Source organism: Tursiops truncatus, chromosome 17 (assembly GCF_011762595.2).
Source record: "Tursiops truncatus isolate mTurTru1 chromosome 17, mTurTru1.mat.Y, whole genome shotgun sequence".
NCBI lineage: Eukaryota > Metazoa > Chordata > Mammalia > Artiodactyla > Delphinidae > Tursiops > Tursiops truncatus.
This window is the reverse complement of record NC_047050.1, coordinates 22898700-22913393: the sequence shown is the minus strand read 5'-3', so window position 1 is coordinate 22913393 and position 14694 is coordinate 22898700. Positions and strand designations below refer to the sequence as shown.

General features: G+C 45.9%; 1 protein-coding gene across 2 annotated transcripts; it reads left to right on the top strand.

The window, feature by feature from the left end:
• Positions 1-9682: 9682 nt before the first annotated feature.
• Positions 9683-13499, top strand: HEY1 (hes related family bHLH transcription factor with YRPW motif 1). Of its 2 annotated transcripts, XM_019926272.3 has the most exons (5): positions 9683-9918; positions 10192-10267; positions 10417-10500; positions 10788-10869; positions 11764-13499. In XM_019926272.3, the coding sequence occupies exons 1-5, from the start codon at positions 9830-9832 to the stop codon at positions 12345-12347; spliced, it is 915 nt and encodes a 304-aa protein (XP_019781831.1). In that variant the 5' UTR covers positions 9683-9829; the 3' UTR covers positions 12348-13499. The 2 variants fall into 2 exon arrangements, with proteins under 2 accessions (XP_019781831.1, XP_004321977.1); XM_004321929.4 differs by lacking the exons at positions 9683-9918; positions 10192-10267; positions 10417-10500; positions 10788-10869 and adding an exon at positions 10901-11298.
• The last annotated feature ends 1195 nt before the right edge of the window (positions 13500-14694 follow it).

Here is a 14694-nt window from a genome sequence, read left to right as displayed (position 1 = left end):
GCAATATGAAAATTCCTCCTAGGGAAACATATGAATGGACTTGTGGACTCCTTACCTGTTGATCTGATTACAAAGGAGAACAAGAGAGAAAATGATGACAAAGATGACACTAGGATGTGCTCTTGTTCAGTCTTCTCTAAGGTTTTTGTGTGTCCAATTCAAGAAGGAAGAATATTTATGGTCTATAATATGGTACCTTTTGTAGAAAACCCTTAATGCTCAACAATTGTAAAGCAAGATCTTGTGTGTGTATGTGTGTGCGTGAACACACACACACGTGTTTTTAAAAGGATCTAAGTTCACAATGATAAAATCCAAAGAATTGTTAATGAATTCCTCTTTCAATGTACTCTACTCGCTTTCTCTATACCTCAGTTATTAGAAGTAATTATTGGCAGGAACTTAGTAAAATAGAATAGAGATATGCTGTCCCATATAAGTGCTTTGTAGCTTGTCAGTAAGGATTGAGTTTTGGGGAAGGAATAGAAGAAGGTAATATTTATAAATTAGATAACATTGATTTAAAAGTTAATTCTTCTTGTCAAATTTCAAGGAAAAAAATCTCAATAAACGTTACATATTGACAATAAGTGGTACCAGGACAGTAAAAGAAGTCTCTGGGCATGTTTTAAGTTTTTGTGTTTTGAATAGAAATTTTAGAAACAAAGACGGTTTGAATAAGAACTATAAAAATTTAACATTGGCTGATAGTAGAGTAAAATTTTGGTTAGAGTCACCTATATAAGGAGTACTTAAATTCTGTAACACTTTTAGGTTTGCTTAACACATACAAAACATTAAACAAACTCTTAAAACTGGGTGTGAAAATTCACTAAGAGTATATTACAGAGGACAAAAATTTTAACTCAGAGCTGTAGATTCTCAGAAAACTACACTTGGAGTTTGGGTACTTTGGTAAAAACTTTAAAAAAGCATTTAAAATATTCCTTATGATAATTGTGTACAGACTGAGGCAATGATGTGTGACAACACACACAAGCAAAGACTAATCAAGCTGTCTTCAATGCTGAATACATTCTGCCTTTTGCAAATTAGGGCATGTGTTTAAACGCTATGAACAATTCTGCCAATTCATCTTTCTGTTTCTATTACTTATTTTATCCAGTGGGGAAATACATTAATTTTATTCTATATACTATGTTTTATCATTACTTAATACAATATGACAAACAGAAAACCTAAATAGCCAAAGATAGCTAAGTATTTTATAGTGTTTTTAGATGGTAAAAGAAAAGTTTATTCAATTACGCCTTCTATTAAGATCTGAGGAAGTTGTGTCCTCCAGAGTGTACTTTCAAGGACGGTAAGCAATCTGCCTGCTGCACCTGGGAAGGATGCTCACGGAGGGATGGCCACAGTTGCAGGAAACCTTAGTAGCAGTGAATTCTGGGTATTTGGCATGACAGGTAGATGGGGGTAGAAGGCCCAAAGAGAGAGGTCCTGGGTTCATTTGTCTCATGTGCTAGTGGGAGGGTCAGTAGGGCCAGCTCTCTACATGGGAACCTGCAGCAGAGATAAACCATCTCTTCATTTCATTGTCATCTGACGAGCAGCTCATAAAGGAGAGGGACAGGAAGATTCCAGACTGAAAACCCAAACCTCTGTTGAATGGTGATACTAACCAGAAATACCAAGCCCTTTGCCATTTCTTTGGAAAGAAACTTGTCCTATTTCATTAAATTATACTTGATAAGGGATTGAAAAAAGTCATTGAAAAACAGAAAAATATCTTTGATGCTGTAACAATGGGACCTTTTAAGTGGGAAACATTTTGTGAAAATCTTTTGTTTAGCTCTTTCAATTATTGACAAGTAAAATATATTTTAAAAGTTGTGAAATAGAACACATCTATAAAAGAAATAAAATACATGAACATTCTATAAGTTTCGAAATAGGAATACCATGGACTGGGTGGCTTAAACAACGCAAATTAAAATTTTCAGTTCTGGAGGATGGAAATTTGAGATCAGGGTGCCAACATGGTCAGATTCTGGTGAGGACTCTCTTTCTGGCTTGCAGAAGGCTGTCTTCTCAATGTGTCCTCACATAGCAGAGAGGGAGAGAGCAGCTCTCTGAGGTCTCTTTTTATAAGGGCACTAATCCCATCATGAGGGGCCCACTCTCATGACTCATCTAATTACTTCCTAAAGGCCCCATCTCCAAATACCATCACATGGCAGGGGGTTGTGAGGGCTTCAGCATATGGATTTGGGGGGGGCACAGTACAGTCCATAGCAGGAATGAGATCCAAACACCATTCACTTCTTCCCTCTTTTTGTAACTGGGAGGTTGCCTGGTCCCACTAGCCTTTGAGTATAGGCAAGGTCACATTAATGCCCAAATTACAGTGACTCTTAACCCTTCCTGCCTGCTGGGACTTTGTCCCCTTTCTAACTTCTCGGCCCTACCTGGACAGTGCCTCATTGATGTTCAGGAACAAGTTCACCACTGCCAGGCCCTCCTGAAGACTGCTGACTTGCCAAGCCTCCAGTCTTCCACTGGTGCATTACCCTGCACCCTCAGAGTGCCGTTTGGTGGTAAGTATGCATAGGGGTGGGGTGAGGGTGCAGAATGACTCACCCCATCCCAACTTTGCAGCATGTTGTTACCTGGGTGCTGATCAGCACTGGTTTGTTTTGTTTTGTTTTCTTTTTTTTTTTGCAGTATGCGGGCCTCTCACCGTTGCGGCCTCTCCTGTTGCGGCCTCTCCCGTTGCGGAGCACAGGCTCCGTACGCGCAGGCTCAGTGGCCATGGCTCACGGGCCCAGCCGCTCTGCGGCATGTGGGATCTTCCCGGACCAGGGCACAAACCCGTGTCCCCTGCATCGGCAGGCGGACTCTCAACCACTGCGCCACCAGAGAAGCCCTTGTTTTCTTTTTTAACCAGAGTAATCTATCATACAAACAGTTCCTTCAGCCTCTGGTCCTAATCTCTCTACCGAGCCTCAAAACCTTCCCCTCTCTTTTTCTTTCCTTCCTCATCTCTGCCCTGGGCCCCTGAATCAAAAGGTAACAAAACAAAACAACAACATTCCTTTCAACCTAAACTCAAAACTCCAGTGTACATCAATTCAGGCAGACAGACAACTTAGGGGGTGAGCAGTCCACTAGTTTCAAAAACATACAAAATCCCAGTTTGGGGCTCACCTGGACCCTCCCACTATACTCTGAATTTTAATAATTTTAAATCATTTTAGACTCCTTTATAATAACGATCTATGAACACAAAAGTCCTAAATTATGAAACACTTAGACACAGGATCTAATGACACCATAGGACACAGCTACTGCACTATTGCATGAATGTCCAGGCAACCTAGGAAAATAGGCCTTCACTTCCACTGAACGAAACTGGATACAGGTTCTGAGGAGGAATGATTCACAAACTTGCTTTCGTGACACCCTAAGATTTATCTCATTTATATCCAGAGCTGTCTTGGAAGTGTGAAAATAAAAAAAATTTAGTTGAGTTACTTAAATTTTGAAAAGAATACACTGCAAATTAGTATTTGAATTATTTTAATTGAGAAAAAATGTTGTAAATTACTACTTGCATCATTTTAATTGAGAAAAAAATACGCTGTAAACTGCTCTTCGAGGGAAAGAAGGTGTTATGGAGTCAAACCAATAGCAGGGATTCAGATATTACTTTGGGCAAATCTCCTACTTCTCTCTGCCCAGGCTTCTTCCTCTAAAACTGGGAAAAAATAATAATTTCTCCTTCCTGGGTTATTGTGAGGATTCAATTAATGATAGGTGAAGTTTTTAAAACTGTGCCTGGTATATGGTAAGCACCATAAGAGTGTTTGCTGTTAAAAGTATTTAAAGTTTTTTCAAGGAATTGGTCTCTCAGATTAGACAGCAAAGAACTTTCAAAGCAAAAGTTATATCCAGAACTCAATAGTACTTCTTACTAAGTCACTTTTCACTTATGCTTAATTTAATTTTTTGTGGGTCAGTAGTCTTTAATCAAAAGCAAAATGCATCCTTTCTATGCTAGTGAAGAATTTCCCAAAGTCTATTCCTTAGGGATGCTGTTTTAGTAGAATATTAGCAGATGTTATGTGAAAAAAGGTGATGAATTTGGGAAGTGTTGAGTTAGGCACAGGATAATGAGGCTTCTTTACTAAGGACTTCTCAGAGCCGTTCATGCTCTCATGTGCCCTGAGATTGCCAAGAGTTGCCCAAATGTATTTGAAAACTGGTTCTTTTATTTACAGAGTCTTGAAAGGTTAATGTCCTGTGAAATGCACTTTGGCATTTTAAATATCCTTTTTTGTTTTTTCTTTTTTAAAGACGGAGTGGTCCATCCTGAAGCAATTCATTGGCAGGAGCAAGAAAACCTACAGAAGCTCCTTCTTCAGGGGCCAAGCCAAACTCCAGAAGAAGCAGCCCACGTTATTACCATCATAACACATAAGCAGGAAGCGTACCATTTGTATAGTATTTTACAAAATGCTTTGTCTCATTTTACCTTTGAAAAAGACAAAACCAACGCTGAGGGATAATTCTTAATTTACAGATGAGGAAACCGAGGCTTGGAGGAGAGAAGTATGGTCGTGGGCTCAAGGTCACACAGCCAGGAAAGGGGGACTAAAACCCAAGCAGGCAACTTGGAATCCTCTACCTCTCCCGCCGTACCACACTGCTGCCTGATGGGATTCCAATTAAACAATTCCTTCAGGGCAAACACAGAGGGTCTTACATCTGACCTCAATTAGGAGAGACGGTAGCGGAAGTGCATTTTTGCGAGGCATGATATGCCACAAGGCAATATGGCATTTGAGACACGGCCTCTAGAGAAAGCAGGAAGCATGGGGAACAGAGGAACACTGGCATTTAGTCAGAATTCTGGTCTGACAGTTTTGGGCGACTCTGTCGTGTGGTTTCTGATTGGTGGGTTCTCACAAAGGAGCCATCGCTGACCTCCATAAGTAGGCAACTTGCTTGTCCTCATATTCATAGCACTGCACGCTCAAGGGATGCTCTTTAGAAAGAGACTAAAAAAAGCACAACTTTCACTAATAATGAATAGCAGATGCTTATTTTTTCACTCTACTCAAAATAATCTAGTATTCTTCACAAGAAGCACTGGTTCTTTCTCATCTTAAAGGATATTAATATCTAGAGACACTGTTTTTTAAATTAAATTAAATTTTTTTAAAATTTAATTTTTATTTTATATTGGAATCTAGTTGATTTACAGTGACACTGTTTTTTAAATATATCCAATTACTAGATGCTTATTTATTTCTCATTAGAGGTGTAACAGTATCTGAAGAAAACTGAGGGGTAACCTAGTGTTAAGTTTATTTACTCATTGGTAAATCAGGTATATTACTAGTAAATAATAACAGTTGCTGTTTGAGTGCTTACTAATGGCTCAGCACCATGTAAAATGCTTTACATAATTGATCTTTAATCTGTGACAATGGAAAATAATAATTATCAATATGCCTATTTTACAGAGGAGAACTGAGGCTTCAAGATGTTAAATAATTTGCCCGCTGTCATGCAGCTGTTGATCTGAATACGTCTTTAGAACACACTTGTGAGTAGCTTGATAGGGATTGTGGCTTCCCAGCTCACTGTTCCAGGACTGACTCAGTGCCCGGTACATAGTAGGGGCTTTATATGAGTTTGTTTAATGAATACATAAACAAGCAAGACCCGGATGTTTCAAACACTGGCTGGCTTCCCGTAAAAGCTGTTTTAACAAAGGCGTTTTGCCTCGGAATGGATACAGCAACTTGTCTAAAAGCCCAGAGTGAGGCAGCCTCTCTCTTTTCTCTGGGCTGCAGGTGGAGTCTCTGGCCCTCCTGCACACCATTCCCAACATCTGTTTATTCACGATCACCTGCCCTCACTAGCAAACTGACGGAAAAAGGGCCTCACTGAGGACACCAAAGTAAGGACATCCACAGTGGCTAAAGCCCTGATGAAAGGATAACTGACGGTTCATGGCTTCTTCCAGGGCAGTCCCCAACCTGACTGCTGCTGTGTCCCTTCTGGCCAGTTGGCCATCCTTAAACCTCTTTCTTTTTCTTTTTTTTCCTAGGCAGTCTCCAGAGTTCCCCAGGGGACTGAGCTACTGATACCCACAGTGGTGGTATATATATATATATGTTTTATATATGGTATATATATATGGTATATATATATGTTTTATATATATATAAAACATATATATGTTTTTTTTTAATTGGAGTACAGTTGATCTACAATGTTGTGTTACTTTCAGGTGTACAACAAAGTGATTCAGTTATATATATACTTATACTCATTCTTTTAAAACTTTTTCTCTCATATAGGTTATCACAGAATATTGAGTAGAGTTCCCTGTGCTATATAGTAGTAGGTCCCGGTTGGTTATCTATCTTATATATAGTAGTGTATGTTCACCCCAACTTAAGCCTCTTTCATATGGAAATGCTGGAGTTGTAGTGTGAGGATGAGCTCTTTTCCTCTGGAAGGCTCACCAGTTAATCTCCAAGGAAGCCCAGCCCAGGAGTGGCCCTGTGGATGAATTCCCATATCTTGAGTATCTATCTATTCTGGGGCACCTGGAACATCTCTTCTGCAAGAGAACACAGAGAAAGGCAATGGGCTGGATACAAATAACTAAACTGAAACTCCACAAACCAGGCAAGGAAATGGGTCTACATGCAAACTGGAAAAGGATGGTACCTCAGGAGCGATGAATTATAAAAGAATAACACTCCCCTCTACTCCATGCCCACTCTCCTGAGGGGCTAGGCTGGGCAGCTGCTCGCAGGCTGGAGAGGGGGTCACTTCTGCAGGTTTGCCTTGCATACGGGGGGTTGCTAACTTTAAAGCAGCAGTTCTTTGCTCCAAGCTTCCAGGGATAAATCCCCTCTATGGATCAGGCGGTACAACACTGGGCCTCGTGCTTTCAGTCCAACTCTCTCCTGTGAATCCACGACCCAAGGTGGGAGGCCTCGACCCCTTCTTTCCTGGCTCTAACTGAACTGCCTTGTTCACTTCATCTTCATCCAAGTTCCTTCCCAAGCTCAGAAAAGGCCTTCTCAGACCTCAGAACAGATCCTCACCCCCTCGTTCTTCCTTAGCAAAAGGTGCTTCCAAGCACTGGCACGTCTATTAACTATTTGACTTGTGTACTATCTCCCCACTAGAATGTGAATTCCTTGAGGCAGGGACCATATAACCTTTGGATCACGGTCACATTCTCAGGTCCTAGCACAGTGCCAGGCACATAGAAGACAGTGTTTGTTGGATGTATGAACGAAGGAGAGTCAACATTCAGAAGCACATGAAATGGATAATTTTAACGTAGACCTCAATTTTGACCGAAAAGTAATACTGAGTATGGGAGAAATACTTTGTTTAGGTACCAATGCGGGTGAGGAATCCTCAACCTCACTTTGTCTCTTCCTCTCCCCCACCTATCTGCAGCTTGTCCACACCTCGACAAGGCAGCAGAAACGGGCCAAGGCAGGAAAGGCTGACTCACTGTAGATTCTGGAGGCTGGGAAAATTTACAGAACCACAGCGGGGTAGTGGACACACTAATTTCTGGGGCAGGGTAGCCTGTCACTTTGGAGGAAGAAACTGCAAGTCAGAGAAACTTCTGGAAGGCAGAGGGGAGTGGGTGGATGGTTTCCTGTGCCTGGACCACCAGCTTCTGGGAGGGAAGAGGCAGGTGGCAATGATATTCTTGATGGAAGATTGGGGAGGATGGAAATGAGAATAGGAGGCTGAACTTCTGGTTTTGTGATTATAGCAGACCCCAGAGAGCTCTGTTACCTGTGCCAAGAGCAGAGAAAGCAGATAGTGGGATTATCCTCAGGGGGACAACCGACAAGTGAACTCTGGTGGAATACCAGGGAGCAAGGATGCCTGGGGCACCAGAAACAACAAATCCCAGTTGGCTGATGGAGGGACCCAGCCTAGACAGGGAAGCAGAGGAGGCCCTTGGGAAGGACTGAGGGGCTGGAGGTGAAGGTTTAGTGGAATAAGAGGTTCAGGAAGTGGCATAATGTGTGTGTGTGGGTGAGAGGCTGAGAAACCAACGTCCATATTAGGCTCAGGCCACTCATTGTGCGGCGTCCAAAATGCATTAAGATGGCATTGAGATCAATGATAAGGAGGGATAGAAACGGACAAGCAATCTTCAAAGTGAGCATATTTCTGTTATCCTCAACAATATTTATCAAGCGTTCCCTCACTGACGGCAGCCACAAGAGTGGACTTCAGAGGAGTACGAACAGCTCTGCTCCTTTGTCAGGGATAGAGAAGCCTGGATTTCTAAATTCAAAAAAACCACCCAGCTGTTTCTACAAATCAGGAACCGGCCCGAGATACACAATATATATTTTTAAAACGTCTATCTTCTCGAGGACTTGCACGTAGCACTCAGTACACGCCACGCCACCACCCAGGCCGGATGTGTGTGGGTTGCGCGTGTGCGTCTAGGAATTAGAGACTTGCATCCCCTCAGCAAGGGCAGCCTCAGACGCAAATGCTCAGTCCCGCCACCCTGTCGCCCGCTGACAAGATCTGGCCGCCAACGCCTGGAAAAAAAAAAAAAAAATCCCCAGGGGCCTCCTCCCTACACCCACCCCCCCAAGTCAGCCGAGAAAACAAGCGTTCCCTTTCCCCGGACATTAGATGCACAGGGGAATTCATTCCATCCTGGAGACTGGGAAGCCCCTGCGGAAGCGAGACCGTCTGCTAGTCAGGACATAGCTCCAGAAACCGAAAAAGAACATTCTCTGAAACCACATGTTCCCCTGCATGCGCCCGGGGCCCTGGGCTGGTGGCCACAGTGAATGGCGTCCCGACGGCCGCTCTCCCGGCTCCCTGTACCCTCCGCGGAACGCCCGGCGCGCCGCCCGGCCAGGTGCATCGGGCCTGGCTTTGCCGGAGGCGCGCGGCTCCCGCCGCCGTATACGGCGGGCCCGCAGCGGAGATTTACCTCGGCGCAGGGCGGTGGCTTCCGGGGCCGCCCGGCGCCCAGGCTCCGATTACAGGTTCACACGGGGGGCCGGGCCCGCGGCCGCCCAGCCCCGCCGGCGCGCCCTCCCGGCCCCGCTCCCCCGCCTGCGCATTCTTCTCCATTCATGCGGACGCCCAGCGCCGCCACCACCACCTCCGCCGCCGCCAGCGCGGCCGCCGTCGCCGCCGCCGCCGGCCGCCCGGATTGGCTGGCGGCCGCGGCGCCGGCACTTTCCCACGGCCCGCGGCGCGTGCGGCTCACCGGCGGCGCTGCAGGCGCGGCCCTGGCGTGCGGCCAGCCCAATCGGGGCGCGCGGGGCGGGGCGGGGCCGCGGCCGCCGACCGGCTTGTGTCCCGGCCCGGCCTCCGCAGCCTGCTCGCCGCCGGCCCACCACCGCCCGCGCCTCCTCCTTCCCCCCAGCGGAGGCCCGACAGAGCCCCTGTGGAGCCGACACACCGCCGCCGGGCAGGGGCGGGCGCCGAGGGCGGGCGCGGGGTTCGCCCTCGCCCTTGGCCTCGCCCCCACCCCGCCCCTGAGCGGCTGCCAATCAGTGGAGCGAGAAGCCGGATTGGCCAAGGGAAGGCTGTTGCCCGGGAGCCGACGCCCCGCCCGTCCGCCCCCTTGCCCGCCCCCTCTACTCCTCCGCCCTCCCCAGGGCCCTGGGAAGGGGCGCAGCGTGGGAAAGGGATGGTTGAGTTTTAACCGGAGGCAGAGAGTGAGCCGGACCAGTGTGTGCGGAGCGCGAGCAGCCGAGCGCGGACAGGCGCCGCTGCAGTTAACTCCTCCCTGCCCGCCGCACCGACCCTCCCCCGGATCCCCCGCGTAGCCAGCATGAAGCGAGCCCACCCCGAGTACAGCTCCTCCGATAGCGAGCTGGACGAGACCATCGAGGTGGAAAAGGAGAGTGCGGATGAGAATGGGTGAGTTGGCGGCGGCGGAGCGGGAACGGGAGCGGGAGGCGAGCGCCGGCTGGCCTCGGTGACAGCGCCCAAGGGCCCGGGGCACGCCGGCGCCCTGCACTGACCTCCGCGCATCTCCGGCAGGCCTCCGCCCCGGGTGAAGACCCCGGAGGCTCTTGAAGACCAAGTTGCCAAAAAAAAAAAATCTGAGTACGGGGAGGGCGTGGGGGCGACCCCTCAGATCACCTCCTCTCGCTTAACGGCGATTCCTGTCCCCCCCCACCCCCCATTTAGGAACTTGAGTTCGGCTCTAGGTTCCATGTCCCCAACTACATCTTCACAGATCTTGGCCAGGAAAAGACGGAGAGGCGTGAGTCTCTTTACAGTGCACCCTTTTTTTGGGGGTGGGGGGTGGGGGTTGTTTTGTTTTATTAATTAACGGGAAAAACCACCTTTCTTCACTTTGGAATTTACAGTCGGAATGGAAATGTCCCCCTTTGTTTTGCCTGCTTTCTACAGATCATTGAGAAGCGCCGACGAGATCGGATCAATAACAGTTTGTCTGAGCTGAGGAGGCTGGTACCCAGTGCTTTTGAGAAGCAGGTAATGGTGAAAGTAGATAGAGCTCTCCGTGTAGCTATGCACGCCTTCAGAATTCTTCCCCTCATTAATCTAAACCTTACCCGTGCCTTGGAAAATAACTGCGTTGTTTGTGCGGAGGAAATGAATTCATACAGAGTCCAACATATTTGGGAAGATAATTTATTTTGCTGTTGTCTGTACTTTTATGGTTTACACAGCATATATGGGCATATATATTTTAAGTTGTTCCCCAAAAGCACTTGGTGCCAAATCCGTTTTTTTTTTCTTGTTGTTGTTCTCTTCTCTAGGGATCTGCCAAGCTAGAAAAAGCCGAGATCCTGCAGATGACGGTGGATCACCTGAAAATGCTGCACACTGCAGGAGGGAAAGGTACATCTCTAGTCCGGTGGGGGAAGAGTGAACAGCCACCGATGGCCAGGATTGGTGCAGCCGCTGTCTTATTTTTACTGTGTGCTTTGGGGGTGGGGAGAGAACGGTGTGTGGTGTGTGGGGTTGCCTGTCAGTGCATTTTCACGTGCGCATAGGTTTTTCTCCAGTGAATTCATCACCCCAGCCCTCTGCAAATTAAGCGTATGCACCTTCTTTTGGAAAATACCTATTATGGGTGAGGTGCCCTAAAGCTGTGACAGCTCTGATCAGGTAGCTCAAACCACAATTGTTTGTTAACCTTTTTGAGAAAAAGATTTTTTTTAAGTATATGCTCTTAATTTCATATACAAGATTCTTAAAGAATAAGCTGCCACATGACTGTTGAGGAAAGAAACCTGTTGTGGTTAAGTAGAGAAAACCCAAAGGAAGGTGGGAGACAGAGGAGGTCTGTGTGTCTGTCTCCAGCCGGAAAAATGCTTTACTCTGGACCGAGTGCCTAAAAGCTCCATGATGATAACTTACATCTGTGTGTCTAATGAATTTCACTACTCTGTGGTTTTTCTGTCCTTGATGTATTTTTTGTTGTTGTTGAGGGAAAACATGAAAGGAATGAACATAGTTTCATCTGCCGGTAGGGTATAATTCCAATTTCTGCTTGGCAGTCTCTAACTGGGCTTTGAACTTGCATTAGCAAAGACATACTTCTCATGTTGATTAATGCAAAGATTTTGGTCGACTCCCAAATATTTGGACTTTCAGAAGAGCCCGTGAATGCCGTTTTTTTTTTTTTTTAAAAAAGGATGTAGATATTTGCCAGGAAGGGCTGCCTTTGGGATTGAAGAAATGCGGGAAATGAGCAAAGCTCTGAGGTTTTTCTTTTGTTCGTTTCCCCAGGCTATTTTGACGCGCACGCCCTTGCTATGGACTATCGGAGTTTGGGGTTTCGGGAATGCCTGGCAGAAGTCGCCCGTTACCTGAGCATCATTGAAGGACTAGATGCCACGGACCCGCTTCGAGTTCGACTGGTCTCACATCTGAACAACTATGCCTCCCAGCGGGAAGCGGCAAGCGGCGCTCACGCAGGCCTTGGACACATTCCCTGGGGGAGTGCTTTCGGACATCACCCGCACGTCGCGCACCCCCTGTTGCTGCCCCAGAATGGCCACGGGAACACTGGCACCACGGCCTCGCCCACGGAACCCCACCACCAGGGCAGGTTGGCCACGGCACATCCGGAGGCGTCGGCTTTGCGGGCGCCCCCTAGCGGCAGCCTTGGACCGGTGCTCCCCGTGGTCACCTCCGCCTCCAAACTCTCGCCGCCTCTGCTCTCCTCGGTGGCCTCCCTGTCGGCCTTCCCCTTCTCTTTTGGCTCCTTCCACTTACTCTCTCCCAATGCACTGAGCCCTTCGGCACCCACGCAGGCAGCAAACCTTGGCAAACCCTATAGACCTTGGGGGACGGAGATTGGAGCTTTTTAAAGAACTGATGCTGTAGAATGAGGGAAGGGAAAGCTTAAAATCCCAGCTGAGCTGGGCTGTTGCCAACATCACCTTAAAGTCATCAGTAAAATAAAAAGGAAGAAGGTACACTTTCAGATAAATTTTGTTGAAAGACGAAAGGTTTGTTGGTTCACTTTTTCTTTTTTAATGTTTTTTTTTATCATGTCATGTATTAGCAGTTTTTAAAAACTAGTTGTTAAATTTTGTTCCAGACATTAAATTGAAATAGTGAATATAAACCAACAAATTGGTGATAGGTTTGGACTGTGCCTAATTTACTTTGTAAACCTATCTGTCTAAGAATGATTCCATTTTGCCTCAAAGTTTTGGGAATTTTAACATTTAGTATTTTTGGTCGGTTTTTCTCCTTGTATACAGTCTCTTTTTAGAATTAATTTTACAAACCACTATGCTCAATGTTAACATGATGCTATTTGTTAATATTTTGACAGTTAAGGTGTTGTATAAATGATATTCTTTTTTGGGGGGGCTATATCGAATTTTATATTTCTGAATAAAGCGTTGACAAATCAGATGATTAGCTTTATCCAAGAAAGAAGACTAGCTAATTCTCTGCTTCCTACAGCAGTAGGGTGAATGTACAAACCGTCAGGGCCCCTGAATCTGAATGACCAATTGCTGTCGTCTACCAGGACTTGGTTAGGAGAGGTCCCCGTTTGGAGTTGGCAGGGAAGAGACAGAAGATGATTTGCGTAGAATATGTCTGCATTTACCAGCCCCAAGCAATGCAATGAATTTTTAATTTCACAGATCTCAAGTTCACAGATGTCAACATGGATAAGTGATCATGGTGTGCAAGTGGTCAATGGAATAGTCCAGTGGAACCTGTTAAATGCATAACCTAATTCTTCCTGGAGCTGCCATATTTTCTTTTCACTGGAAATTTTTATGTTGTGTTTTCCTTTTTGGTGCATGGAAATGTGGTTATTGAGATACTTAAAGGGCTTTGCTGCCTTCTATTTGGTTTAATTTGATTTGGGCTATTAAAGCATCATTTTACAGGTTTATTCCTTTAGCAGGTGTAGTTTAAACAACCTCCACTGAACTGGGTTTGACCTCTGTTGTACTGATGTGTTGTGACTAAATAAAAAAGAACAAATTCTTCTCCAGTATATGTCTTACATACTTTAGCCATTCCCTCTGTTGGCTAAGATGAGATAAATTGTCTCTCATTTTCATTTTGCCTGGTCATCAGTTTTCTTATGTTTAATAATCTCATTGTTCTTGGTATTTGTGATTTTGAATAAGGTGACTTCATTATGGTGCAGAGCTTTGGTGTGACTGCCATAAGGGGACATAGTCCTCTAGCTGTTATGTCAGATGATCTGGCCCTAAACTGGCCGTCTATGGACCAGAAACCTCAAATCAGACTGGTAGTTGCAGGGTGGGAGAGAACTCTGATGAAATCATAAAACCGTGTTGACCGTTCAACAAATATTTACTGAGGACATCTACTGTGTGCTCAGTTCTATGCAGGGCGAACAGAATATTAAATTTCTTTCTTTTTTCTTTTCTTTTTTTTTTTTTTAATGGCAAAACAAGAAAAGCCAAACCTTGCTAATTCTGAGCCCGGGAATCTGAGGCCTGGTGAGCGATTGCAGGCTGTAATTCCGCACCTGCATGGCTCCAGGAGTCTTTCCTTGTCTGGTTTCCAAGGCATTTGTTTAACCCTTTAGTTGCATTTAACTCCTTCTCTGTGTAGTGAGGAAGCAGACACGTGCTTGAGGTTAGAACAAACCCTTGCCGGAACAGAGGCAGTAATCTTGGCCTCCGGGGAGAGGAGTGCCTTCCCGTTGCTTTAAAAGTCGTCCTTCTGCCAATTAAGGGGTCTCCTAGCTCCGAAGGAGTTTGCCTTGATCCTGAGGGTGGGTAGAGAGCAGAAGGAGAAAAGCCACTCTGTGGATGAAATAGAGCCTTCCTTTTCTTTGCCTGACCACTGAACTCTTCCTCCCTCCTCTGATTAAGAAATGAAGGCAAAGCGAAGTTGGGACTTTGAACTTTAGCAGTGACATCTGGGTCCCTAGGAAGGGGATGGATGGAGACTGCGGCATTTTTCTGATTGTGGGTTTCAAAGGCTAGCTCCCACTCAACCCTTCTCTGTGTGCCCTCGGTTCTGCTCTGAGCGCTGCCTGTACCACGCAGACACTCTTTCTGCCTGTCATAATGCTGTGATGGGAAGTGTGATGATAATTTCTGCCAAGTGTCAGTGTAATTTTAGCAGCCGGGATTTCACATGGCATTACAGCATTACCGAACAGCATTGTGCTTAGACTGTCTTAGATGCTCTCTGTGGCACCCAGGTTTA